This window comes from Dermacentor albipictus, chromosome 1 (assembly GCF_038994185.2).
Source record: "Dermacentor albipictus isolate Rhodes 1998 colony chromosome 1, USDA_Dalb.pri_finalv2, whole genome shotgun sequence".
Classification (NCBI taxonomy): Eukaryota; Metazoa; Arthropoda; class Arachnida; order Ixodida; family Ixodidae; genus Dermacentor; species Dermacentor albipictus.
This window is the reverse complement of record NC_091821.1, coordinates 309,375,970-309,402,438: the sequence shown is the minus strand read 5'-3', so window position 1 is coordinate 309,402,438 and position 26,469 is coordinate 309,375,970. Positions and strand designations below refer to the sequence as shown.

The window sequence follows — 26,469 nt, the reverse complement described above, 5'->3', positions numbered from 1 at the left end:
TCACATACTCGGCCGGTTCATCGATGCTTATCCTCCGTTCTTGACTCATCAGCTCATCAACCTTTGCAATGTTGTTGTGGTTGATTGCACGGTGGCAAATTTGTCCCGGTCTTGGATCTTCTTTGAAACTTTCACGTCCTTCTTTGAACCGTTTGCTCCAACTCTTCACAGTTGCCAATGAAATGCAATGTTCAAGGTACACGGCAGCCATAGGGCGACTAATTTCTCTTTAGGAAGCACCTTCAGCAGTCAAAAACCTCACGGCACAACGCTGCTCAACTTCTGGAGCATCCATTAAGTCACGCAACCATGTTCAACTTAGTGTATGTGAGCATTAAAGAACATTTATCCTCACCCCTACATGCCAATTTTGTAAATGAGAGATGCCTGTGTGATAAGCGCATGCCTCGCAGATAATGAACCGAACCATTATTGAGCGTGGTGGGTTGGCTCACTTTCATTTTACTCGCCTTCGGGCATAGAAATGCGAAGATACAATGGAATATACAAATGCGACGATACAGCTTGATAAAGGGCAGAAAAGTGTCACTGGAAACAAAGTTCACTGCACTTTTACACAAAACCTCGCAACAAGATATTTAAATATACGTAGAAGTATCCAATTATTCTACGTATATAATAAAAAGTCCCTGTGTATAATGCATCAAATAAGGCAAATAAACATGCTGCACAATCCCAGATTTACGGACTCCTAGATTCTGCCCCCATTCCATACACTCCCCCCGATGTATCGCGCGCGACGGAAGGCGGTGCTTCCTCCCCGCTTTTCTCCTTTGCACACACAAGACTGAGCCACCATCGTCGGCCCACCCATGCCACTGCACCTCCCCCCCCCCCCCCCCCTACGCTTTCACTCGCACATACAGTATGCGGCGCGCGGTTCCGATGTTATCGCCCTTGGATTTTACACGGAACATGAGGGCGACGGCAGGAATGCATCGGTAGTGTCCGTATAATTGCTATCGCAATAGTATAATAAGAGTATCCTGTAGAGTCTATAGAACATGTGCTCGTGGTGTGCCCTGAGTATGCGCGAGAAAGACTGACATTGGCAGGTACATTGAGACAATTACACAATGGACCACTGTCAGAGGACCTCTTACTAGGCGCGTGGCCACAGAGTTGGCAGACGACAGAGACAATGCGTGCACTGTCACGTTTCCTATGTGACACGGGCCTGGACTCACGCCTGTGATATTAGTTGTTTAATGTGTCAATCACCTCGTTCCTCCCATTATCATCCCCCATTGTGACCCTTTTTCTTCCCCTCTTCCCCTTCCCTTACGTAGAGTAGCAGGCCAGATGCTCCATTATCCGGCCGACCTCTCTACATTTTCCATTCATTAAACTACCTCTCTCTCTCCTGCAAGTGAAGCGTCCCGTGGCCCATTGCTTTCCTTTTCGGAAAACAAGAACCCAATGGGCATTGAAACTCCCTCGGACGTCCGGATAAGATCCCGACGTCCAAGTCCTACAGCAGTCGTCCTGGGGACATCCAGTGGATATCATTATCGGACTAACTTTAACATCCACTTCTTATCCTCCTGCGGACATCCTTAGGTCATTCGTGCTGGACATTTCGCCAATATCCTGAGCATGACTTTGTTCGGATTTGAGTGACGAACTGCTCCCTTGCTGAGCATTTCTGCGCTTGCAAATACCAACGTAGAACCGACCTCGAGTTCATTCAAGCTATAGCCACAGCTAACTTTGTTCAATAGAGGCATCAACGTTTGTCGGCGAAATATCAACGAGTCTTCAAACATGCGGCATAAAATAAACCACATTCGATCTAATTCTACCCGCCCATGGGATTTCCTTCTTCTGGTGGAGAGCATACAGGTACCCACGGAGGCAGGTTAGTGGACTGGTTCTAATTATAACGAACAGCGTGATCGTAAAAGGTACGTGCATGCACATGTGACCGCCTCATTATTATTACTTCCAGAGCCACAGAATGATTTCTCTGCTTACAGTGCTCACGCGTTATCACGCATATCCTTTGTGAGCCATCACGCTCGCCAGGCATCGATGTGACCAGAGATCAACTGCGCCATTGTATAGTTGACGTCCATTCACGACGCTTTTCAAATAATAATAATTAACAGCAGCCACACATTTGGAAACTTCATAAATATTTCGATCTTCTCTAAAGATGCAGAAAACGCGCCGCAAGCATACCCAATACTACCAGCGCAATCTTTTCTGAAGCTTCGCATACCCTGCATTTTTTTTTTTTTTTTGCGGGAGGTTATTTCTTTTTATCGTGCGGGTTCTTTCCGGCAATATTTTTGCAAGTGTGCATCGGCAGAATTTCACTGGTGGCATTAACCCTTTCGTGTTTACATTGATGTTGTGACAGTTAACAACACAATAATTTCCAGTCATTCGAAGAGGCGCCGTCGGAAACAAGAGACGTTTCGTGCGCAGCGCGAGCTAAGCGCGGGCGCGACCTTGACGGGAAGCAGCGAAAACGTACACCTGTGGGAGGTGAAATCATTCCGCCGGGAGAGAAGCGAGCACCATGCGAGTGCTGGCCTCTAGGATGAAACTTGGCCTGCGAAAAAGGCGCGAAGGCGAGCGTTTCGCGCGTTTATTGTGAGTGCGGAGGCGCCATTTTCAGTTGTCACTACGGCTGCGCAAGGTGGTCAAGACTGTTGTTTCTTTCTCCTGAGCTCCTGGCCGGGTTGGCCCCGCAGTAAAGGTAAGATGAAGCGTGCCTGGACTTTATACTGTACCATGTGTTGTCGGTGTGGTCTACAGGCCACATATGCGCAGTAGTTCGCGTGAGCGCCTTTCTTTTAGTCGCATATATGCAAGGAGGTGCTGCTGTACGCGATTGCTTGCGGTCGCGTATGTTGCTGGGAGCTGCTACTCACTATTAATACGGTTTAGTGCGCGTAAAGTATGCAGAAAGCTCGCAAGAGATTTGCTGAAGAGAAAGCGGCACGGGAGACGAAAAAATCCCTTCAACTTCTCCATTCTGCGTGCACCGGGCAGGAGTGTTCTTCGACCGAGCAGCCGAGCGCCAATACCACTGAACCACTGCTGCGGGCTAGAATACTTGTGACTTTAAAATTCCTTTTCTGGTGTATTGGCTGGAGTAGTGCCTTCATAGACTGCAGTTGATCATTTGATATTGTAACATTATTTGTGCACAATTTTGTGCTTAAATTCATTGTTTTCACAGTTTTCTTCTCCATTGAATGACTGATTTACAATGCTGATATTTATGTCACTTTTCAGATTCTGAGTGACAAAAGGGTGTGAAATAGAAGGCATCAAGGCATCAGTGGGCATTTTGTCTTCACTGAGTACTTCAATGAGTGAAGGGCAGCCAGTCCACTGCAGTCTTTCTTTCTCGCAAGTCATGGCTGCATGCTTCTGAACGGCCTTTTTTGTGTGTATCGATCTTAATAGATTTGCTGTTGACATGTCTCCTTTCTTGTAGTCCTCTCACTATATTTCTATTATTTTGTAATCGATTCCATTGCAGTATTTTTGTCAGTCTTATGCGGCTACTTCCGTTGCAGTTTGTGTTACCACTAAAGAAAGCTGAACTAGCTGGTAAATGTTCACACTTTTGCATACAGCACAACATGCATAAATGCACAGTACCACTTGTGTGTACTTCCTGTTGTCCATTGTCATGTTACGTGGTATTGTAGGAACCATGCTAAAGTGTAAGCTTACTACTATCTCAATTCAAGTGATGGCTAAGTTCTAGTGTGTTTCAAGGTGAGGCTACGAAACAGTTTGATTACATTTTATTATGCCTCTTTTGTGTTACGATGTGGCCGTGAGTCGGAAAGGCTGCACTATATTGAGCAGTACTGCATGAGGACTCCAGTTTCAGTATATATCAACCGTTCCGTTCATTGCTATTTACTTCTTTTCCTCAGGAAGAGGTGGCAGGGCTACTAGCATGTAGCAAGTCAATGCTACACATATTTCACATTTAACCATTCTGTGTCACTTCCAGATTTATGTTTATTTGTTACAAACAATAATTTCCTTGATAGTTATTTCACTGTGAAGTATTTATCATTTATGCTGGTCTTTTGCTGGCGGCAAAAAGTCTGCTCTCTTCTAGTCGTTTTACTTTTATGCGTAGCGTTGTATTTGTTTTCTTGCTGTCAGCCCAGAGTTTTTATCTAGTACATAGCGAGAATCACTGTTTCAGTTCTTATTTGCATTTTGTTTTACTGTGACTTACTTTTTCGAGAAGAAACAGTATTTTATTTGTAGTGCATTGCAAGTTTGTCACATTTCAGCTACTGTTTGCATAGTTTTGTTCATATGCATGTGTAAACCAAGGAGGGATCATTTGCCGTTTCCAAGGTATTGCTAGAATATGAAAAAAAAGGCGCAGTCCAGATAATTTATGTCTCAGCTGTGTGATATTTTAGGTGTGAGGATTGCTAATACCTTTATGTTCCTTGTATACTCATTACTGAATGTAGTGAAACGCGATAGCGTACTGATCGCCAACTTTTTTTTCGGGGATAGGAGCCTCACCTCAAGACTCCTCATTCACGCTAATGAAACAGTGAATGCCTGCGCTCTGTTGCTGTCTCGTATAGCATGTGGCATTCTGAGCTTTTTTCTCATGCTCCCTGATGTTAAGGTGAAGAATAATCGTACTATAGTGAAAGAAGTGTACCATGCTTTTGAAGTACCCTGAGTGCTACACCTGGCCCTGCCCACCTTGATGTTTCTAAAGATATACTACCGATAGTGGTGCTTAGTAAACACTCTTATATTATGTGATCACATCTCACTCTTGTAGCCCTTGGGGGCTGGAAATTTTAATGTACTGCTGTAAAAGCTGTCACCTGCAGACTTTGTCTTAGTTTGTGCTAAGTTGTTGGCTTTTATTATAATGCAGGACTGTCACATATTCTTTCTCTGAATGTTACAGGTTTGCAGTATATCAATTGTCTCGTGACCAGTTCTGTGTTTGAGTACTTGTTACACTTGCATCACTATACCGGCTCTCCATGAGTTTTTGTAATGGAAATGAATAAAAATTTCTGTGAAAGTGATTGTCCATTTTATGTAAACTTAGCTTGCTTTGGAATCTTTGTTCCATGGGTGCAAGTTGTATTTTCATTGGTGCATGTCAGTATACTGCATCATCTTTGCAGCACAGATTCTACACGAAGCCAATGTTTACGCTAACTGTGCTATTCAGCCCATTTAAATAAAAATGAACAACCTGCAGACATCCCTTAATGGTCCACAGTTCGTCGTACGGATGCCTGACGGACATTAATCAATGAAAACCTAAACAAATTCTTGCGTCCGAGGAACATCCGTATATCCGTTCTAGACATCCACGGGACACCCCTCGGACTGCCAATTAGTATGCGCCTGCTAGTCCTGTGGATGTCCGCCGTACGCCCTTAGGCGATCTGCGGACGTCCTATGGATGACCAAGATATCCAGAAGTGGTAGTCCAGTAGACGTCCAGAGGAGTTCGAATGCCCATTGGGGAGATTCATTTCAAGCGGATACGTACTGCAACCTAGCGTCTACAATTCGTAAATTGCAATATGTGCCGCAAAGTAAATAATTAGGAAGTTAATTAGTGCTTTTTAATTAGATTGAATATGAGCTTTGATTTATTCTGGTGCTAGTTATGTTCGACTCTTCGGATAACCAAAAGGACAAGAATTATGTTGTCTGCCACAGGCGACCTTTAAAAATTCCGTATAACTTAAAAACGATCATTCCGTGTACTGGCTATCACATGAGGCTTTTTACGCCTTTCCCGTGACAAAGGGAGAAACCAACCGGCAGACCGTGTTCCTGAATCTATAGATAGATTGCACGTGACGTCACGGACAGCTTTTTCACCGTGCCGGTTCACAAACATGGCGCATAGGATGACGTCAGTGCAAGCCGTCTATATATATATAGCGCGTTTCTAAATCTCTGTAGGTGGCCTCCCTCCCAACGAACGACTGATCCCGGCATTGTTGGGTATCGGTGATCCGACGAGAGTCCACGCATTCGCTGTGACGTGGTCGATCAACGGCCCTGAAAATAAACATGCGCACAGTCGCGAGCAAAAGCTTGGACGCGACGCGTCATCAGCAAAATAATTAAGGCTCCTTCTGCACAGCTTCGCAACGTGGAATTGGTTCAATACATTGCATTGCTCGAACATGCACAGTATGGACTGTAGCTGTCGATTACAGCCGGCATTACCCAGCTGAAAATACTTTCCTTTTCCCCTTGAGCGACCAAGCTTTAAATCTGAACGACTCTTAGCCCGAGTTTAGCCGAGTCCTCGGTGATGAGTCCATCTGTCCGGATGTATATGTATATTGATGTGGTCGACGTGGGCTACCAGCAGTGGCCATAGTGTAGGACGCACTTCTTACGTAAGGTGGGGGTGTCCAGCTCTAACGGGTGTAAGGAAACAAGGCAGAGAAGGCTGTCCGAGTGAATATGAAAGGTGTGGAGAAGATAGTGCTCCAATGGCACCATTTAAAGTCACTAAAGCGCTCCAGCTGTGTCCATCCAACCACGTTTATCTTCTTGGTGATTTCAATTTTCCGCTTATCGACTGGGAACATATGTCATCTTCATGTCACGCGTCTCTGGAACTAATCAATCTAACGTTAGACTTTAACCTGTTCCAAATAGTGAAGGCCCCTACACGCTCTTCCAATATCTTGGGCTTGGTTTTCACAAACGCTCCTGACACCATTACTTCCATTTCAAATATGAGCGGCTTTAGTGATCATAACCTCATCCAACTAGCTGTTAGCATCCCGAAGCCCGTGTCTGGCACAACAACTAAACAAATTCGCGATTATAACAGAGCAAATTACGATGAGATTAACTCCCAACTAGAAGAATTTTTTTGCCAAGTGCTACTACCTTCATTTCATTGTCGATCCGTAAACGACAACTGGGTGCTCTTCAGGGACAAATTAACAGCATTAGTAGACCATTACGTCCCGATAATCTCCATAACTAACGACAAATCCAGCCCTTGGTTCAACAAGTCTCTTCGCAAGCTAAAGAATAGAAAGAAGCGTTCTTATAACAGGGCTAAACGCGTACGCACTGCTGAGGCTTGGCAGGCATACAAAGACAGTTTAAACAATTACTGCTCAGCGATATCTTCCGCCAAAGATAAATATTACTCTCAAGACCTACCATCGCTGCTAACTTCCAATCCTAAAAAATTTTGGCAAACCATATCCCCGACAAGAGATACTAACACCATAACTTTGCACGGAACAGAAAACATACCTATTTCTAGCGCCGATTGCCCCACCGTATTCAACACGTTTTTTTCATCTGTTTTCACTCAGGAGGACGTTTCCAATGTTCCAACTTTTCCTGAGCTTGATGCCGCATACATGGAACCAATCGATATCACTGTTGAAGGCGTTACATTACTCATTAGTAACCTCAAAATATCTACTTCCGCCGGTATTGACAACATTAATTCTAAGATTTTAAAGAACACCATCGCTGCCTCAAGCAAGATCTTATGCCATATTTTTCAACAATCCCTAGCATCTGGAAAGTTACCCACCGATTGGTTAATAGGAAAAATAATACCAATTCACAAATCTGGAGATGTTCATACACCTGACAACTATCGGCCCATATCTTTAACCTGCATATGTTGTAAAATGCTCGAGCACATAATCACTTCCCACGTGTACAGCCACCTAGAAGCTCACAATTTCTTTTTTTCTAATCAGCATGGTTTTAGGAAGGGATTTTCTTGTGACACACAATTGTTCGAACTAACGACTGACTTGCACTTTAACATGGACTGCAACCTTCAAACTGACTGTATCTTTCTGGACTTTTCTAAAGCTTTTGACCGAGTGCCCCACTGTCGCCTAATTTCTAAATTATCTGCCTTACGACTTGATTCTTTAACATTATCCTGGATTCGTAATTTTCTTTCTTTTCGAGAACAGTTTACTGTTGTTAACAATTTCTCTTCCCCGCCTTCTTCTGTTAGCTCTGGTGTGCCACAAGGCAGCGTGCTCGGCCCCTTACTCTTCTTAATCTACATTAACGACTTACCCACCCAGATTACTTCCTGCATGCGCCTTTTTGCCGATGACTGTATAATCTACCGTCCTATTCACACGACTGACGATCACTTGAAACTTCAAGCAGATCTTAACCTTATCGCTAACTGGTGTAACAAATGGCTCATGACACTAAACTTTACAAAGTGCGAGGTGATGTGCTTCAGCCGAAAATGTGTAAATTCTAAATATTCGTATCATCTTAATAACACTATGCTTTCTCACACTTCATCATATAAGTACCTTGGTGTTGTTCTTACAGAGAATCTTTCATGGGCCCCACACATCACTTCTACATGTGCCAAAGCATCACGTTCTCTGGGCTATCTACGACGCAATTTGCGAAATGCCCCGCCAAACATTCGAAAACTCGCTGTCCAAACATTAATTTTGCCACAGTTAGAATTCGCCTCCCCAATTTGGTCCCCTCATCAAAATTACCTGATAAATATGACGGAAATGATACAAAACAGAGCAGCCCGGTTCATATCGCGTAACTACAGTATAAACTCGAGCATTACAAAAATTAAACTAGACCTACTGTTGCCGCCATTAGATATCCGCCGCAACATCGCTCTTCTGTGCTTATTCCAGAAATATATTTACACTAATAAACGAAACCGGTTGCAACTACAAATACCCCACTCTTTTTCACGCAGATTACATAATCAGTTCAGTTTCATGCGCATATACGGTAAAACAAATGCATTTAATTCATCGGCACTACCACGTGCCATCCGTCTCTGGAATGACCTCCCTGATAATATCCCAATGGACCACAGATATCCAGTGGATATCCGATTTAGATCCGAACGTCCACGTCCGGAAAACAATATCCGTGGTACGAACAGGGGACCTAGTTCTTGGGACGTAACATAATGTCCGCATACTTTGATACGGTGGACGTCCAGAGGATGTTTGTTTATGGATTGACCAGCGGTGTACGTCCCCCGGATGTCCGCCTAGGAATGCCTTGCAACGTCCATTGATTTATGCCCTGGACATAAGCATGCACAGATGCGAAGCTACAGGCGATGGTTACGATGATTTAATTCAATATTTATATCTCCCAAATCGAGCTATATATATATACCGCCGCCATAATATTAATCTCCTAGGTAGAACACTCGGGAAAAGACGAAATTCGCTGATTCACTAATTTTTTATTTAAGAACCCGGACTTTGAACACGGGCTAAAGAAAATCTGACCTAGCACTTGCGTGCGGATTTTTACCTTCATGTGCGGCCTCGCGCACCGTCCACAGTGTGGAGTACAAGGGCATCATTCTATAAAAAATAGTATGCTATAGTCCACGCGTTTATTCTGTTCTGTTCTGAGCAAATGAATGTTTGTATTGTTAACAAAACCGATGTTCCTGTTCTATTCACCAAGCCGTACCGTCGTACTAGAACTGTTTTTCATTCTATTTCAGCAACATGAATTATGCGCATTTGTATTCTGCTCAAACTACTAAAATTTTTTGAAGGTATTTTGAATATTTAATAGGCTTTGTGGCATTTCGGTTTCAGTAGTTTACGTTACTCTTTTGTAATATGCACCTTCAATCGTCATAGTCATCAATGTGTGTGAAAAGCGACGAACGTGCCCCATTCGTGCCCCGTCACTAAACGTGCGCGCCGATTCGCTGGCTTCTGCGGGTGCCGTGGCGCGTTTTATATTATTGAATGCAGGTGCCTTTCTCGCGCGCCTTTCAAGTGACGCACTGCGACCTTGCACTTTGGAAACGCGGTGAGAGATCTTTTGTTCCGTGCGTGTGATCCGAGGGCCAGTTTCTGCGCGGGTTGTACCGACTCTCTTCACAAAGTGCGGTTAGGGCTATTGTTAGTAAGCCTATTGCGTACAAGTGAAACTGCTTTGTTCTCGCTTCCTACGGAATGTCGCGACCACCCGACAGGCGTGCTTGCGAGAAGGCAAGCAGGGAGACAAGGAAAGTTATTAATGTTTTTGCGAAAGAAGGAGTTCAGGGGGGTTGTGAAAGTAGCCGGCATGACTCGGAGCAAATAGCATTTGTTCAACCTCTCGAAGCACCACGTGACAGCGGTGGGAACAGCTTAGAAAACTTAAATCGCTCAATCGCGGGATTTGAAGAGCATTGTTACGAAGACCTCACGTCCGTAGACGCAGATGACAGGGAACAGTGGGCAGAAGTCAATCTTGAGTCTGGTAGTAGTGAAAGTGATAGTGAAGAGCGCACAAGCGTACATGACGGACTGCAGGATTCCTTGCGTGAATGGGCAAACGAATATGGTATCAAAAGAAGGGCGTTAACAGCTTTGCTGAAGACGCTAAGGACACAGGGGGGACTTCATCAGTTACCGGAGGATGGTCGTACACTTATGCAGACCCCTCGAAAAAACCTGGATGAATTTCCCATTTGTGCTTTGGCGCCAGGAAAGTATTGTCATTTCGGACTTGCTGTGGGTCTTCAGCGTTCATTGTCTCATGTAGAAAAGCTGCCAGCTGTAATTCCACTCTCATTTAATGTAGATGGCCTCCCCCTGTCAAAGAGCTCCAAAATGCAACTGTGGCCCATACAGTGCTTACCCCGTGGTTGCGGCAATGTGCCCCCATTTGTTGTGGGTGCGTTTGCTGGACAGTCTAAGCCATCCTCGTCTAATGATTTCCTGAGGCCTTTTGTTCGAGAGCTGCAAACTTTGCTTGTGCAAGGTGTGAATATCAATGGCGACACTGTTCAGGTGACAGTTGCCTCGGTCATCTGTGATGCTCCAGCGCGAGCTTTCGTTACTATGACAAAAGGCCATGGAGGGTACAGTGGTTGCGCAAAGTGTACAGTCGAGGGATCTTACATCAATGGAAAAGTAGTATTTTGCGACATGGACTGTCCGTTACGAACGGATGAGAGTTTCAGGGAGCAGCATGATGTTGAACATCACAAGGGAGAATCTTGCCTGTTGGACCTGCCCATTGACATTGTAAATGACCTCCCACTTGATTACATGCATCTTGCATTACTGGGTGTCATGCGGAAATTGCTCCAGTTGTGGATTTCTGGACCACTGCGGGTTCGTTTGGGACCTCTGGATAGGCACACATTCAATGAGAAGAGCAAGCTGCTAAATCCTCACATCCCTAGTGAATTTCCCCGTAGGCCACGCGGACTCGATGAGCTCGACCGCTGGAAGGCGGTTGAGTTCCGACTTTTTGTATTCTACACAGGCCCGTTGCTTCTCAAGTTCTGCCTTCGAGATGATCTATACCAGCACTTTTTGCTGCTCCATGCGTCGTTATCTATACTTGCAAACAAGGAGCTGTGTCGTGAGCATGCTGGTTATGCCGATGAGCTCTTGAGATGCTTTGTTTCACATTTCCGCGAATTGTATGGTGACGAGCATGTTTCTTTCAACGTGCACAGCCTCATACATCTTGCTTCTGATGTTAAAATACATGGAGAGCTAGACTCCTTCAGTGCCTTCCCATTTGAGAACAACATGCAGGTGCTCAAGAGGCAGTTGCGCAAGCATGGAAAACCCTTGGAGCAGCTGCGCAACAGGATGGTAGAGAGCCAGTCTTGGACACGCAGACAGACATGGGATGAAATTCCTGTACATTTTAGCCGTCCTCACAGTCGAGGAGAACTGCTGCCGGAATGCTGCCCTCCTGAATATGAAAGGCTGTCATGGGATGCATATACAATTGCATTGTCTAAAAGAGACAACTGCTTTGCACAGGATGGCCATGTTGTTCTGGCAAAAAACATAGCCTATATCAGAGGGTCTAAGCAGCCATGCATAATTGGCCAAGAGTTTCTCATCAAGGAAGATTTCTATTCTTTACCCTTTGAGTCTTCCAGAATGGGCATTTATGTTGTATCAGGGCTATCGGGCCTGAAGCCTTGGTCCCTGCACAACCTCCAAAAAATGGTGAAGCTGCCACTGAATGGAAAGTTTCTGGTTATTCCAGAGCTTCACACAATTTAAAGGCCTAGATTTAGCTAGCATTCGCAGAAACTTCAAATAATATCTGCATATTTATAGAGGTTGGTGTAGTGCAGTTTAATAATCCTGAAGTTTTTGCAGCCCTTAGTGGCTTACCTTACGTAACGTTTAGTTATTTGTGAAACATGCAGTGAAAAGGAGGGTAACAGTGAGCAATGAAAGAAATAAGCCTCAAATAATCCTGCAATTAACCCGTGCACACTCACTGTAGGGCAGTTCATCGCACAGTCCTATTCTGCTCAACCATATTTCCACAGGTTAGTATTGGCAGAATGCTGCCATGTTATGCCTTTATTTTCAAGGTTATTTATTGGCTGTTCATGACAAATGCCTGTCATATGTGGTTTGTGGTCTTGAGCCTGGTGGCTGATTAATGCTTGGCGCAGATAGCTGGTCTATAAGAGTAGCAAAATGAGTGCCAAGGGTAGGACACTTCGACAAAGTAGTAGGATGCCACTAGAAAATTCGCAGGCATAGGATGGAGAGCCAGATCATGTTGGGCAAGGATAATCGGATTTCATTGGGAATGGCCTTTGACTGGCACTAAGATTAAATGGCTTGGTGACACATACCGCTCCCATCACAACTTGCTGCTGGGATAGTTGGTCCATAGGTGCAACGATCCATAATGTGGCTTATTACAGCCGACATTCAAACTAGCCAAAGGGCTTGAAATACTTGAACTTTAGTAAAACGGCTGTCCTTGGCTGCAGCCAACATTTAAAGAAGACATGTCATTATGGTGAAGGCAAGTCCCTTGGGAAAATGCTTTTTCACTGGTTCCAGGCAGAGGCTTCCCTTGTTTCGCCACCACTGAATACTTCTGACGCTTCATTTTTCAGATGGCTTATGTGATCGCTGAGTTCGTTGAGGACAAACAGGTGGAGGTGGTGCCAGTGACCTGGGTGGAGGGTGACAAGTGTGCGTGGCCCGACAACCTCAAAGGCAACAGAGTGACATCCTTAGTAAAGAAATCTGTACCACCAGACACCTTCTGGAAGTGCTACAGCGTAGCAGTGAAAGGGGTATTTGGTATGTATCGTGTACATAAAAGCCTTTTTTGTTCTATACAAATCAGTTGAATGTTGAACTTTTGTTTTAGCAACATATGAACAAGCAAGGGCCAAACTTAATGACAGCCAGTATACATCAGACCTGGGCACAGGATCGGAAATGTCTCAAGGAAGAAGGACAAGGAGGCCACCAGCTCAGTGGTCTGACTCGGATGAGCCTGACACACCACCGCCACCCAAGAAGGCCAAGCAAAGCTCCAGCAAGCAAATTCCAGCTCCACCAAGCAACTTCCCACTAGGTGAATTCAAAATACTTGTTTCTACTACTTATGGTATCCTGACACTTAGCAGTTAAAAAGTAAATTTAATATATTTTGCTTACTGGTGAGTTATTATTTCCCAGGCCTCTCTTCTGCTTCTGCAGTGCAGCAAGACAGCTGTGAAGAGTCTGAAGGTATGTGACTGACATTTTATAGATAGTGCCTCAATGGTAATACAGTGCAAATCTATTTTAGCTTGAGCTTCCTAATCCACAAAGAATAAAGTGCTTCCCCATTGTGTAATATAAGCCATTAATTGAATTGTTCTTGTCACCTGTGAGGGCTTCGACATACGGGCTGACAAATCAAGGAATGGTCATACGTTTCCTTGTTGATTTTGGTTTGTGTTTCATTTTGCATGGCCACCTAACGTCTACTTTTGGCATAAATTCAAACCTAAGCACTTGTGACAGCAGTGTATTATTATGCGAAGCATATTACGAGGGCTCAACCCAGCTCCTCAGGCGCGGCGGTGACCATGAAATCACGTGACACCGTGACGTCACGACAGAGGAGAAGTGGCTTTGGCTCAACTCTTGCAAGACGGGCTGGGTGGGAATCGAACCAGGGTCTCCGGAGTGTGGGACGGAGACGCTACCACTGAGCCACGAGTACAACGCTTCAAAGCGGTACAAAAGCGCCTCTAGTGAATGCGGTGTTGCCTTAGAAACGCGCTGTTTCTAAGGCGTGCGTCTCTTGCTCAGGCGCACATTTCGTTGCCGCGCCGAACGCTGCTTTGCTCGACGCTCACCGCGTCCAATGCGGGGCGCGTAGTCGCTGCCCTGTAGCCCATTGTCTTACACCCCTTGGCGGGTCGACGGGAACGCTGTCGCGTTCCACTCTTGAAGGCGAAGAAGTAATGCATGAGTTGTTTCTTCGTCTAGCCGAACCAAATATAGCCAAGCAACAGCAGTTCACCAGGCTAAACAGTGGTTCAACAACTAAAATAAAGGCTAGTATGCTTCGCATCCTGGGCTTAACCTTACCTAAGCCACAGCCATTTTTTCATTTCCAGGTTCACCCGCATTAAAGAACGTACACTTGTGGCTACTGTTTGCTCATAAACAGACTTGCAAGTCATTGTACATGACACATCTATATAGCAATGTAAAGCAAGCGTTCTGGCCAGTTATTTCCTGTTTGAATTTCAGTTTATGCTGTTAGGGTGTTAAACTTCTGTTCAAGTGAGAAGTAGGCTCTTGGCAGCTATGTTGATAAACCAGCATGATTTAGTTTTGAATTGGATAATGGGTCATGTCATATAGTTAGCTGACTTGCTTCATTATTTATTATGTACATTGAATGTTTTAATGCTAAAGCTTGAGGTTACCTTCTTACAATTCATTTGCAAACTGTCTTGATGTATTAGAGGAGCGATTTGCATAGCTATGCGCAGGTGTGAAATTACACCTTTAGAATGTAAAAAAGAAACTGTTCTGGGCATGAGGTTGCAGGCTCAATTTTGAGCTGCAATATGATTTGGAGCGGGATGCATAAACACATGCATTGCGCATTGGGTGCACATTACAGGACCCTAGGTGGCCCAAGTTCAGAAAACATACTTCAGTGCCTTTGATAGATGGTATGTAGCTTTGGGACATAAAACACCATGAAAAGAAAGAAATGAGTTTATAAAATTGAAATGTCCATGGTGTGTTGCAAGCAAATTGTGAACTCACTAAAACTTTACATCATGCCTGTAAAGTGACCACAGAGAATGCAAGTCAATGCACTGATGAGTTGGTATGCCAACCTATGATATTGAACATGTAAACAAAATGCAGACTGCAACTGCAATCATTTGCTTAGCACTCTTGCATTTTGGAGCATCCTATGGAATGTCTACCATATATGTGTATCAATAACATGACATATGTTCACTATAGCTATGCATTCACAGGTTCACTGCAATCACTCTCTGCAGATGTGAATGACATGCCGCAAGGTGGTGCAGGTGGCCCTAGTTCACACAGTGCAGATGGCTCCAGATCATACACTGCAGGTGGCTCTAGCTCACACAGTGAGTTTTGATAAATCTTGCTTTTACTTTTTTTTCAGTGAAGGGCTATAATTTTTAATGTGGCAGTTCTGTCATATGTTTAACTTCATGTGTATGTAAGCCAAAAAAGTTTCTAAGATGTATCTGTGGCTTGTTCCTAACTTCACAACTGGAATGCACTTTGCAGCTGCTAGCGACAACCTGGAGATGAGCAGTTCTGGTAGAATGTTAAATGGGCTGGGGTCCCACAATGTGACAGCCTTTGATATTAGTGCAAAGTACAAGCATGCATTAAATGCTCACTATTCTTTACTGTGCAGGTGACCAACGGACTTGTGTACCCTCAGGTTCCCCTGACGAACTTTCAAACAATAGTAAGCTTTCATTGTACTATAATACTTCACTACAAAATTTTTTTAAGTTGTGAATGTACTTTAACGTGTGATGGCATTACTTACATAAACTTGCAAATACGCAGTTTTTTTTCACTGTGTGCCTAAACGCCCATTGCATGAACACTGTTTTGTTGTTGTTTTGTTGTTGTTTTGTTTTGAGTCTTGCTCTGAAGTTCGTGTAGTAGCGCATACCTGCAGTCACAAAAGCTTCAAAGGCAATGTGTGCGTGTTCAGACTGTTGTAAAGAGGCTATTTATTGAGACCCCTGTTTCAAATCTATGTTGTTCCATGGCCTCAAGCCATTCAAAGGAAGGGTGCATCTGTCTCATTAGGTTCAATGTAGCAGGCATGGTGCAAAGCATTATAAATTCGTTATATGTTGCAACTTGATTGTGCCTTATTTTGTATTGCTGATGTGTGAGAAGCTGCCAGTTTCTAGGACAATGCAATGTTCTTTGTTTCAGAATAAATTGCTAGCAGTTAGAAAATTGTCTGATATTTTAGTAGCACATCAAAATGTTTTTATGAAAGGGCATTTCTTTACCTAAAGTGTACTAATCAAAGACACTCTTACATTCCAACATACCTTGCAAAAATAATTGCCTGTAATCTGTGATGAGAAAAAAAATGGCCTATGAAATGCCTACCTGGTTTGGTTCCTGACTGCCACATTTCCTTCCTTTTGTGTTTGAAGGCTTCAAGAAGCATGTGCTCCGACTGCTCAACATCGTACGTTTTACGCAACAACACCATGGGGATTTGCTTGAGAAGTTGTGCAACATGTATGCAAAGCAGCCTCTTGGTGGAACTGATCCACTCATCGAGTGCCCCTTCCGCAGCTTGGAAGATTTTATGGCTTTTGATGAAAGCCTGGACAAAGAGAAGACTGCGAGTTTGGTACGTAGTTTTCCTGAATTTAGCATAGACAATAGAGAGCACTTGAATGCAAAAAAAAAAGATATATATTCAGTGGTGTACGCCCCTGTTGCTTGTAGTTACAACTGCATGCTGTTGCATGAAACAGGTCAGTGTATATGAGGTTAGTGTACAGAAATAATCTTGCGAACATAACTTGCACAGGGACAATGCATGCTGCAATTGCCGAATGTATGCTTAAGAATGAGATTTCTGTGTCTGTACTGAAAACCATTTGCAGTTACGACTAATGTATGCTGAATGACTTAAAGTATGCACGACAGTATGCGCCAACATAAACCCTACTTGAGATAAGCCCAATGCACAAAATACTTACTGGCAAGGTTGCATTTTACAAATATCTTCCAGCAACTTCTGAGCTTAGATACACTTGAATTCATAATTATGAGCTATTGCTTTGTTGGAATGCTAAAATTTCTACCAGCAAAGGAAGAACATCTCTACATATCTGAAATTAAAATCTGTCACACCCCTCCATTACAGCGCTGGTATTCTTCATTGCACTATTCTACCATCTACTCTGTAAAGCTGATGTCTTGGAACACAGCTACACAGTGAACTGATCACAGGTGGTCTGATTGACCTTATCCAGGTGGTTTCAAAGGGGAAGAAGTGCAAAAACATTCATGTACCTTATGCTAGGTGCACATTAAAGGACCCCAGATGGTCAAAATTAACCTGGAGTCCCCCACTACGGTGTGCCATATAATCATCGTGGTTTTGGCACATAACACTCCAGAATTTAGTTATTTTTTACCCCTGTGTCTTTAGAGTTGCATCTTCCAATTGGCAATTTTTCTTGAAAATTGCTTGGGGAATATGCAGACCTTAAGCCCTGACATGTCGCTTAGCTGCATCAACTGTGTCATCCTACCTATGGCATGGTATTGTTGATTAGGTGTGAGCTGATGCATATGCATAATGCTCTGCATAGAAATGTGGCTACATTAGTGGAAAGTAGCAAACAGGAAGCCGCTGACCAGTCTCTGCCACTGTGGTAGTTGTGTAATAGCCTGATTGTGCAGTGGAATGGTTTCAGCAGCTATTCTTGGCAGAGTGCAAAGAAGACACACCTAGTCTTCTGCACCACAAGGCCATGTTAATGAATACGTAACTTCTTATAGGTCTCTTTGCTTGGAGTTGCTGTATGCTGAAGAAAATAACACTAAGACTTGCTGTTTCTATGGCATGAGAGTGCTGCATGACAGCTTCTTTTGTGAACATGTTTGCCAACGATGCCATGCAGCAGGCGTTTTCCAACTGGTATAGCCATACATTTAGTTTTCATTTTCTGTGATCGCACACATTTACTCGAAATCTGTTTTTTGCAGGTTCACGAGTTCACAGACCTTGGAGGGAGGAATGCCAGTGCAGCGACAAAGCGTATTCTTGCGTACACCCTTCATGATGACCTGGCCACACTTTTTTCGTGGGTTGGCCGAAAGGGGAAACTTAGTTTCTCTAGTCTGAAGACTACAGCTGCAATTATTGGTGAGTTGAAACTTCTCTTTATATCTTTTAATGAGTACGAGCACTAGGATGAACTTAATTTATGCTTTCGATAGACAGCTATTAAGCCTTTTATTACACCTTGGTTTAGTGCAAACAGTTCAATATAGTACACACCAAGCGCAGTGTGGCTTTGGGTCATCTACAGCAGCACTGCTGCTGCACCAGGTCCTCGTATATCGCTGGCTACTGGGAAGCGATTCATATGAGTGGACACGATGTTAGCGAAGGCTGGTGGTGTTGAGCAATCACCTTTGCTGCCACACAAGTCCTTTTATTCCAGTGCACTGAGCTATTGTAATGATAGCTTTTGGGTGTGTTGTCGATCACCTGGTGGTGGCTGATGAAAATAATATAGTGTCTAGCATGAGGTATTTTAGTAAGGATTAGTTGCATTCTGCTCTCTATTTTGCTACCTAGTCTATAGTTGTCAGTAAGTCTAAAAGATATCACCAGCGTTGCTTGTTGGGATTTCATTAGAGCTTTTCAAGTTCCATTTCTTACACAGTGAAGTCTGCCTTTTATGTGTTTTGTTCTTTTTATGCATTTTTCTTAAAGGGAAGCTTTCGCTCGGGTGCTGCTATCTAACTACATGGAAAAGCAGAAATCATTTTTCTCGCAGTCACTGCAATGAAATTCATGAAGTCACCTTTAAAGGAAAAAGTTAAATTCATGGCGTCAAATGTTTTACAAGAATCCTAAATTTTACAAAATTTGAACTAAACTGTGAAGTTCATAACTGTATCTCAGCAATTCATTTTATTGCAATTCTGTAAGCTGGACCTAACGGTACGCCTAAATCAGACAAAATTGTTACATTTCACATCGATCTCAAATATACTACCTATTAGTGAATAGGACATTTCCAAAACCCGTGTAGACATTCTAACAAGTTCATGTAAGCTGCTGCAAATTTCTCCCTCAACTTTGTCTGCTTTAGGTGATCTATGTAAAATAAAATTTACTGAAATGCGATATGTCTGATGCAGAGTTATATATTTGTAAAGCTTTTTTTAAATCTTTGTAAAAAATTACACCCTAAATCAAAATTTTGCTTCCAGCAGTGACTAGACCTTAATTTTCTCTCGCAAATTCAATAAATCCCATACAAAACAGTCTAGGTGCTGCTTCATAGGTGTTTCTTCACAGCATTAGAGTTGGGCCCGAGCTATAGCTTCGTATGTACAGTTGTGCATAAAGGACATGGACACACAAAAAAACAATGGGACGTACAAGGCGCATACGATACCTTAGTGAAGTAAAGCTTCATCTTAACATCCCAAGGTATATTTGCTATTCTCACCATTAGTGGGAACTTTCTTATTTCAGTTGCTGCAAGACGGATGACAGAAGGCAGCACTAACGATATTGAAGACACCATCAAATCGTGGCTAAGGCATGCTCCAGAAAGGGCCGGTAGCCATAAGAAGCCAAGCGCTGAGGTCTGCCTGCCTCAAGGTATGCTTTTACCCCACTGATTTTCAGCAGCTTGAGAGGCGGTGCCGCATGTTGATTTCTTTAATCGCAGAATGTACCCTTTACTATCCGAATATTCACTTGATAACATTCCTTAGAGAAGAGCGAGTTGTAAGCGTGATTAAAAAATGTTGGTTGACTTCCGGCTAACTTTCGAAGAACATGCTTCAAGCATCGTTAATGCATTCTACAGAAAGTTAGGCCTTATATCAAAGATGACCGTACTTGTATAATGATCGCACTTTTTTGTCAAAAAAATTTATGCAAATTCAGGGGTGCAATTCAGGTTAAATTTCCCACGAAAAGAATTCTTTTTTTCATCCCGCATTTGCTGCGGGATGACAAGCAGGCAGCTGCTGCTGTCAGTTCGGGACATCAAAACAAAAATGGTGGCCGGCGGAGGAAGCTGAACGGGATTATTTTTCTTCTTGTGAGTACATTAACGTGCATTGAAACAGTTTCTTCCGTATCAGTAATGAATAATATCGTTAATATCGGCAAGTTTGCGACAGTAGCGTAGCCATGTCCAATTTGAGAGGACAGAAACAGAGAGGGGCACGCTTAGCTGCCAGTGACATAGAAACACATGGCGGGCACGCTGTGGAAACTGCAGCATTTGTCTTCACTGCTATCCTAATACGGCACGTTTCTGCTAAGGGTGGGCGAATATCTTAGCTGCGTTACGAGCGTCGGTGTATTAATAGGGTACACTTCTAACGTATCAGTGCAAACGTGACCACTATTGTTGCTACTCTCGATTTGTTGCGTGCCTACGAGTGCATACGAGAAGAATCGAAAGGCGCCGTTTGTGTTGTTGTTGACCAAAACCATTATGAAGCCTACAAATAATAAAGCCGAGACAAGTTTGGTTGTAGCTTTTTTTTTTTTCAAGGAAGTGTGGAAAGTGATGAAAGGAATGAAATGAGGCATCTGTTAAGAAAGAGAAAGTTGGGTGTGTGCAGATCACTTGGTATGTCTTCAAGAGTTGTTCACATAGCATTCGACAGATGGTAAGCGCGATCATCGTTAGCTAGACTTGGCACACAACATATCGCTGTGACAAGTTCAGGGTGCGATCATTACACGGGAAAGAAAAAAATCAAATTTTGACAACAAAATTCAGGGGTGCGATCATTATGCGAGTAAATAGAGTAAAGAGTTTACGAATGTGAGCTGTGTTATTCTCTCGTATTCTTTGTTTGTCCGCTCGAAGCTAAAGTTTAGTTCTGTTGTATGGAACTGTATTAATTTGACTGACTAATGTTGCAAAAATTGTATGTGTTCAGTGATGTTTCATTTGTGTCCTGTACAATCCATTTCTTGGACGCCGTGTATCTTATGCCTACGAGTGTGTACTGCGCATGTATAATATTAGACCCCTACAAATAAGGCGGAAATACCGTGATTACTTCACAAACACTTCTCCTGTCCGCAGTTACTGTGAGCTGTAACGTTATGCATGCCTCGCCCTAAATTGCTTAATCCTAGCATTTTATATGCGAATTCCTCTTGCACCTCTAACGCTATAACAATCTCTTGTAACACAACAAAGTGCCTTGCATCGTGATCTTGATATATTAGCTCTACTATTTGCTCATTATCTGGCTCGTGTATTTGATTAATTCAATTTTTTGTTGCACTTTGTACCGCTGTTGTTTGAGATGTTTTATTTTTTGGTTTTGTGTTCTTTGTGTAACAGAAATGCAACAATATTAAGGCATAATAGCTGTTCTTGGGCACTTTTAGAAAAAAACTCAGAAAATGAAATAAGTAAATTAAGTTACCACTTAGCAACATGAATTCACATCATAATAGTGGCCACAGTGGCTTTCCACTAGAAATGGACATGGGTTTCTCCAACTGAGTTGCATGGCTCAGTTGGAACTGTTTAATACTTAGCTCAAGCTTCTGCATTGTGATCAAGACTGATGTTTTAAAGCAGCCTAAATGTAGGCCAGTATGACTACACTGCTAGTAGTTAACTGGTTTTCTGAATTAAAAATTTACTGTTGTCTGTACTTCATTTATGTATGTGTACATAGTTCAGTCTCTGCTTTTAGAGGAGCCTTCCGTGAATGTAGCTGACATAAAAGACAGCTCTAGTTCAGCATGCATCAGCTGTGATTTTAGGTTAGAAGTGATAAATGGTGTATTAAAGTCAAGCCTGTGCATTTTTTGCATTAAGAATGAAAAGAAAAAGACCTAATAGTTGCGTATTACCTAGGATCATGCTGCAGTCATACTCGTAGCACATAAGCCTAACTTGCTGTGTGGGTGGGACGAACACTCACAGCACTAACAGGTTTATCAAAAAGGGATTGGGAGAGGGATTATGTTGAACATACTTCTTAAATATGCCCTTGCCAACTGCTATCCCAAGTGTACATGAATACAGCAGCTTAGATGATGCACCACAGAGGTTTGGCATGCAGGTTTGATCTCTAAATATGGGTACCACTTCTGCTGTATAAACAGGAAGCTCTCCCATGAGTAACAATCTTCATAGCACAGGTGTACCTGAATGAAGTGAATGTAGGGACGTACACTAGATTAGAACAGAGTGGGAGACCAGTGCGATGCATTATAATGCTGTATGCATGCACGTTTCCTATGAGTGCCACTGCATTTTTGCATCTGATTTGACTGCAAAAGTGCGCTTTGAAAGCTAAAACCAGCTGTCTACAGCATGGCTGGCCCCTTCAGGTTGCCACTCATATGAGCAGGATGTTGATTTTGCAATGGCTTGATCATTATCCACAAAGCAGGCTTGTACTCGTTTGTTTCCCCAAACCTCACATTTTTTTATCATTCTGCTCTTTTACTTTCATGCAGAATAAGTGGAGGCCATTCCATTGTAAAGCACTGCAGCTATGACCTGAAGACTGCACAGGCATCAGAGGCTGCTTGGTTGTGGGCGTGTGCATCTGGTGGAACTTAGGGGATCTGCTGGGCTACGCCAAGGCATGTTTCGTGGACTAGAGGCAGCTACTCAGGGATTTTTTTTTTTAACTTTGCACAGTGCAATTGCAGAATTTTTTTTCATGCATTGGAAGGATTCTGCCTGTCATCTGCATTGTCAAATCACTTGCAAAGTCATGCTCTTGCTAGGCTCCATCAATATAGTTTTGTGCAGAATTTGTGTGCGAGAACTTTTTATTGTTTTTGTTTTTTAATGTCATGGCAGTCTTCTGTATTGGTGAAATTGCTACCATTGCAAAGCCATGGTTTTCTGAAATGCTGTTATTCTGCTACTGTACAAAACTTGTGTGCGAAATACTTACATTAGACGCAAGATCTTTTTTACCTCAATATTTCAGAGTATTTCTGTTTGTTCTGTATGTGCATCTACATGTCCACCCATTGTTAGCATAAACACACCAGTGCATGGTTCGTGCACAATGCAGTGCACAAGCGGCAAAAACCACATGCATGTGTGAAATGCTAAGGCAGTGTATTCCGTGGGATCGTTGCCCAGATTTCTCTGCACAGAAGCGGTTGGCTTGCCAGGAATAAATTTGACTGTTTTGCAGTCTTGCTCATCTGCCTGAGACCTAGCTCGCAAGGAGGATCCTGAATCCTTTGCTTGTATCTGTAGGCCACCGTCGTAAGTGGCACATTCACTGTTGCATAAATCCCACGCTTACTGTAGCCCTACTGTGAAGTGTCCACAATCTGTCCTCTTTGCATGGCTGTGAGAATCCCAGCCATTTCCTGTTTCTGAGCGCAAGGAATGAAAAGACTGCGACGCATGCCTTAGTGGCAATTCAGAGGAACCCTCAAAAGACCAAATAAATATGTTAGCTTTTTTATCCTGCAATTGCAGCTTGGACTGACCCCGACATATACGGGCATCACTGAAGCATGCTGTGCATAAGTATAGCAAACAAGCTGCTCCTGTTGCATTATGCTAGTGTCGTGTTCTGCCGTGCTCTATCTGTGAAATGAACACATACTGGCCTATTGTGTGATAACGTCACTGTGGTGTACTATTGTGGAAACACATGCTGGTGTGTTCATGCTACCAGTGGGCTAAACCTTGGACCTTACTGGAAATAGTAAAGGCCAGCCACTCATTGCAAAAAATGCTGGACAGGCCTTTCCCTCTTGCCTTTTTGTGTGCTTGATGGTCTGAGAATCGCCTCCATTGCAAAGACATGCTTTTGTAAGGTGCTATTATTTTTCCTTTGTCCAAAGCACTTTTTGTCACTGGATCTTGAGGGTTTTTCTAACCTCTGCCTTTATTATGCATGTTGCTGCCTCTGCAAAGCTACCCCTTCGTGAGACCAATATTGTGCCTGTGTAAAATAACTTGTGAGAGCTTTTTACTTTATATATTTTTTATGTCATGGAAGATTCCTTTTATATTGCTGCTGCTGTAAAGCCATACTTGTGGGACTATTGTTGCGCATATGTATAGACTTTTGTGCAAGATACTTTTAGCAAGACCAACTTTTTTTTAATGTTTTGGTCATTTGTGTCCTACACTATGAGCATCTTGCTTATAAAAGCAAGGATGCACTTTATTGAAGTGCTCTTAGTGTGTTTTAGTACAGAACTTTTGTGCAAGATACTTTTATGATATATTTTGTATTATGGGAGGATTCTAGTCACTTTCGTGCATATGTAAGTTGCTTCCAGTGAAGTGTCATTGTTCTTTGTACAAAAGAACTTTTCTGTGAAGTCTGATGGGTACGTCTACAGTTTTACAAGGTAGAAGTGCTACCACAGTCTATATGCAAGTTTAACATCTAGTCATTGAGCCAATGAAACAGCCAGTTTGTTTTTGCATCATGTGCATTGCTGTTGTTGCAAAGATGCCATTATGTGCGTTCTTGCAAGAAAATGTGTGCATAGTCATTGTGCCAGATATTTCTTGTTCTCTTGTACTGTTTGTTTAGTTATGTTTGCGATATCACAGTTCAGGTGCCAATGCAGTCAGTTTATTCTAGTCTTTTTCCTTTATAAAGTGTATGTACATCACTGCATTAAGTTGACAATTCGAATTTTTCTGTGTTAAGGTCACTTCGAGAAGCATCTTTAGTTCTCTTCTGTGCCCCTGTACTGATCTTGTCAATGTCAACATATACTCCTGCTGGCATCTTTTGTGATTTTCAATTTCTTGTGGGTCCTTATGGGCATTTCTTTAATGTGTTCAGGCACAGGTTATGTTTTGCTGTGCCAAGCACACAGGCATGTTCTTACAGTATGCTTTTTAAATAAAGATCCAATGTTTCTGCAGTTTATGCGCAAGTCTATGCCTCAGTTAGGCCATCCTAAAAAGCTGAGCAAGTTTTATTAAAAGGCTTATTACATCATTTGAATTCACATTCATGCAGCTTAATATCTACAACTTTGATGACTATTGGAGTTGATACATAATGCATATTCTGGCTTATTCTGTGCATTTGGAAACTGCACATATACATTTCTGATGCCTGTGTACCAATGGAACTTACATTAAATATGTTGAACGTGCCAGTTTGCAACATGTGCTTCTGCCGTGGATGTTGTGTCCACGTACATTTTCACCTTTGCAACCTGCACCAGTAAGATGGTCCCAGTTCCTTTAGCGGCACTTAATTATTTGTGGATGCAATTTTCACAGTAAAGGAAGTGCAGCATATCCCTGTAACTGGTACATTGGTTCTTAGGTATAGCACAGCTTCTAAAGCATTGAAAAAGCCGCAGTACCAGCAAGGTGACACCCCAACAAAACCGAACAATGGATAAATCCCGGATTTATCATGGATGTCCTCTGTACATCTCGTGGACGTTTCTGTAATCAATATCCACATTTAAAATCCCACAAATGTCCCTGGGATGTCCATGTCCAGATTGTTTTATCCAGCGGACATTGTTTGGATATTTAGTTTTAAAAACGTCCATTTTTAAGGTCCGACGGATGTCCGAATGTCCGATAAGGGCATACACGGGACGTCCGATTGAACGCCTTTTTTTTTGCACGGGACGGTCCCTCAGATATCCGCCGTATGTAATCTGGATTTGTGGGGATATCCGGTGGATGTCCAAACGTCCGGCGCTAAACGTCCATCGGATGTACTGTGGATTATTTGTGGTCCATTGGGAAGTAACAAAATCGAACTTTCACCACGCGTCAATTCGCTGTGCCACAACAATGCCTTTTTCTTCCTCTTATGAGGTGGGGGCACCAAAATGAAAAAAAAAAAAACGCAAGGGAAAGTATCTCCACAATCGAATGCCTACTTTGGGCCCCTAATGTGGCTACCGAAGGAATATCGAAGAAAACGTGAGACGTTTGGTCCACCGAGAACCATACGCATACTGCTTTGTATCCTTCACCGGCTAGACAAGACTTTTCGGAGATGCTGCTCTCAAGCGAACGCGGTGCTATCCGCCGGGTCCCCACATTGTTGGCGGCGAGCGACCATTGTTACTTTTTCTTGTCTGCTAGCAAGAAAGAGACTAAAACTCTTCCAGGCAAAAATCCACTCGGCCAGAGAAAACCGAACGCGTACCGAACTGCGCCGTGCGGTGGTCGGGGCAACACGAGAAAAACGCATGCGCTCTGGCTGGCTCTGGCAGCCCGCGGGTAGTGTAGCGCGAGCAAAAAAATATAAAGACGCTCAATGTGTCCTCGTGAATAAAAGTCAAGGTTGAAAAAATAAATATGAACCTAGCTACCTTTGCTGGCTTAATGCCTTGACATGGATGCAAGAGGGGCAGCGATGGCGTAGAGGTAGAACACCCGCCTCGCGTGCAAGAGGTCCG

At 43.1% G+C, this 26,469-nt stretch overlaps 1 protein-coding gene across 3 annotated transcripts; it reads left to right on the top strand.

Annotated features, from left to right (window-relative positions):
* Nucleotides 1-8,938: 8,938 nt before the first annotated feature.
* On the top strand, nt 8,939-24,957 carry LOC139046656 (uncharacterized). 3 transcript variants are annotated; one of them, XM_070531535.1, is made up of 10 exons: nt 8,939-9,843; nt 12,914-13,103; nt 13,174-13,383; nt 13,488-13,538; nt 15,305-15,424; nt 15,724-15,777; nt 16,493-16,695; nt 18,066-18,225; nt 19,573-19,701; nt 22,552-24,957. In XM_070531535.1, exons 2-10 carry the CDS (start codon nt 12,914-12,916, stop codon nt 22,554-22,556), a joined length of 1,122 nt encoding a protein of 373 aa, XP_070387636.1. In that variant the 5' UTR covers nt 8,939-9,843; the 3' UTR covers nt 22,557-24,957. The 3 variants fall into 3 exon arrangements, with proteins under 3 accessions (XP_070387636.1, XP_070387638.1, XP_070387637.1); XM_070531537.1 differs by having other exon boundaries at nt 8,941-9,843; nt 15,329-15,424; XM_070531536.1 differs by lacking the exon at nt 8,939-9,843 and adding an exon at nt 9,852-12,328.
* The last annotated feature ends 1,512 nt before the right edge of the window (nt 24,958-26,469 follow it).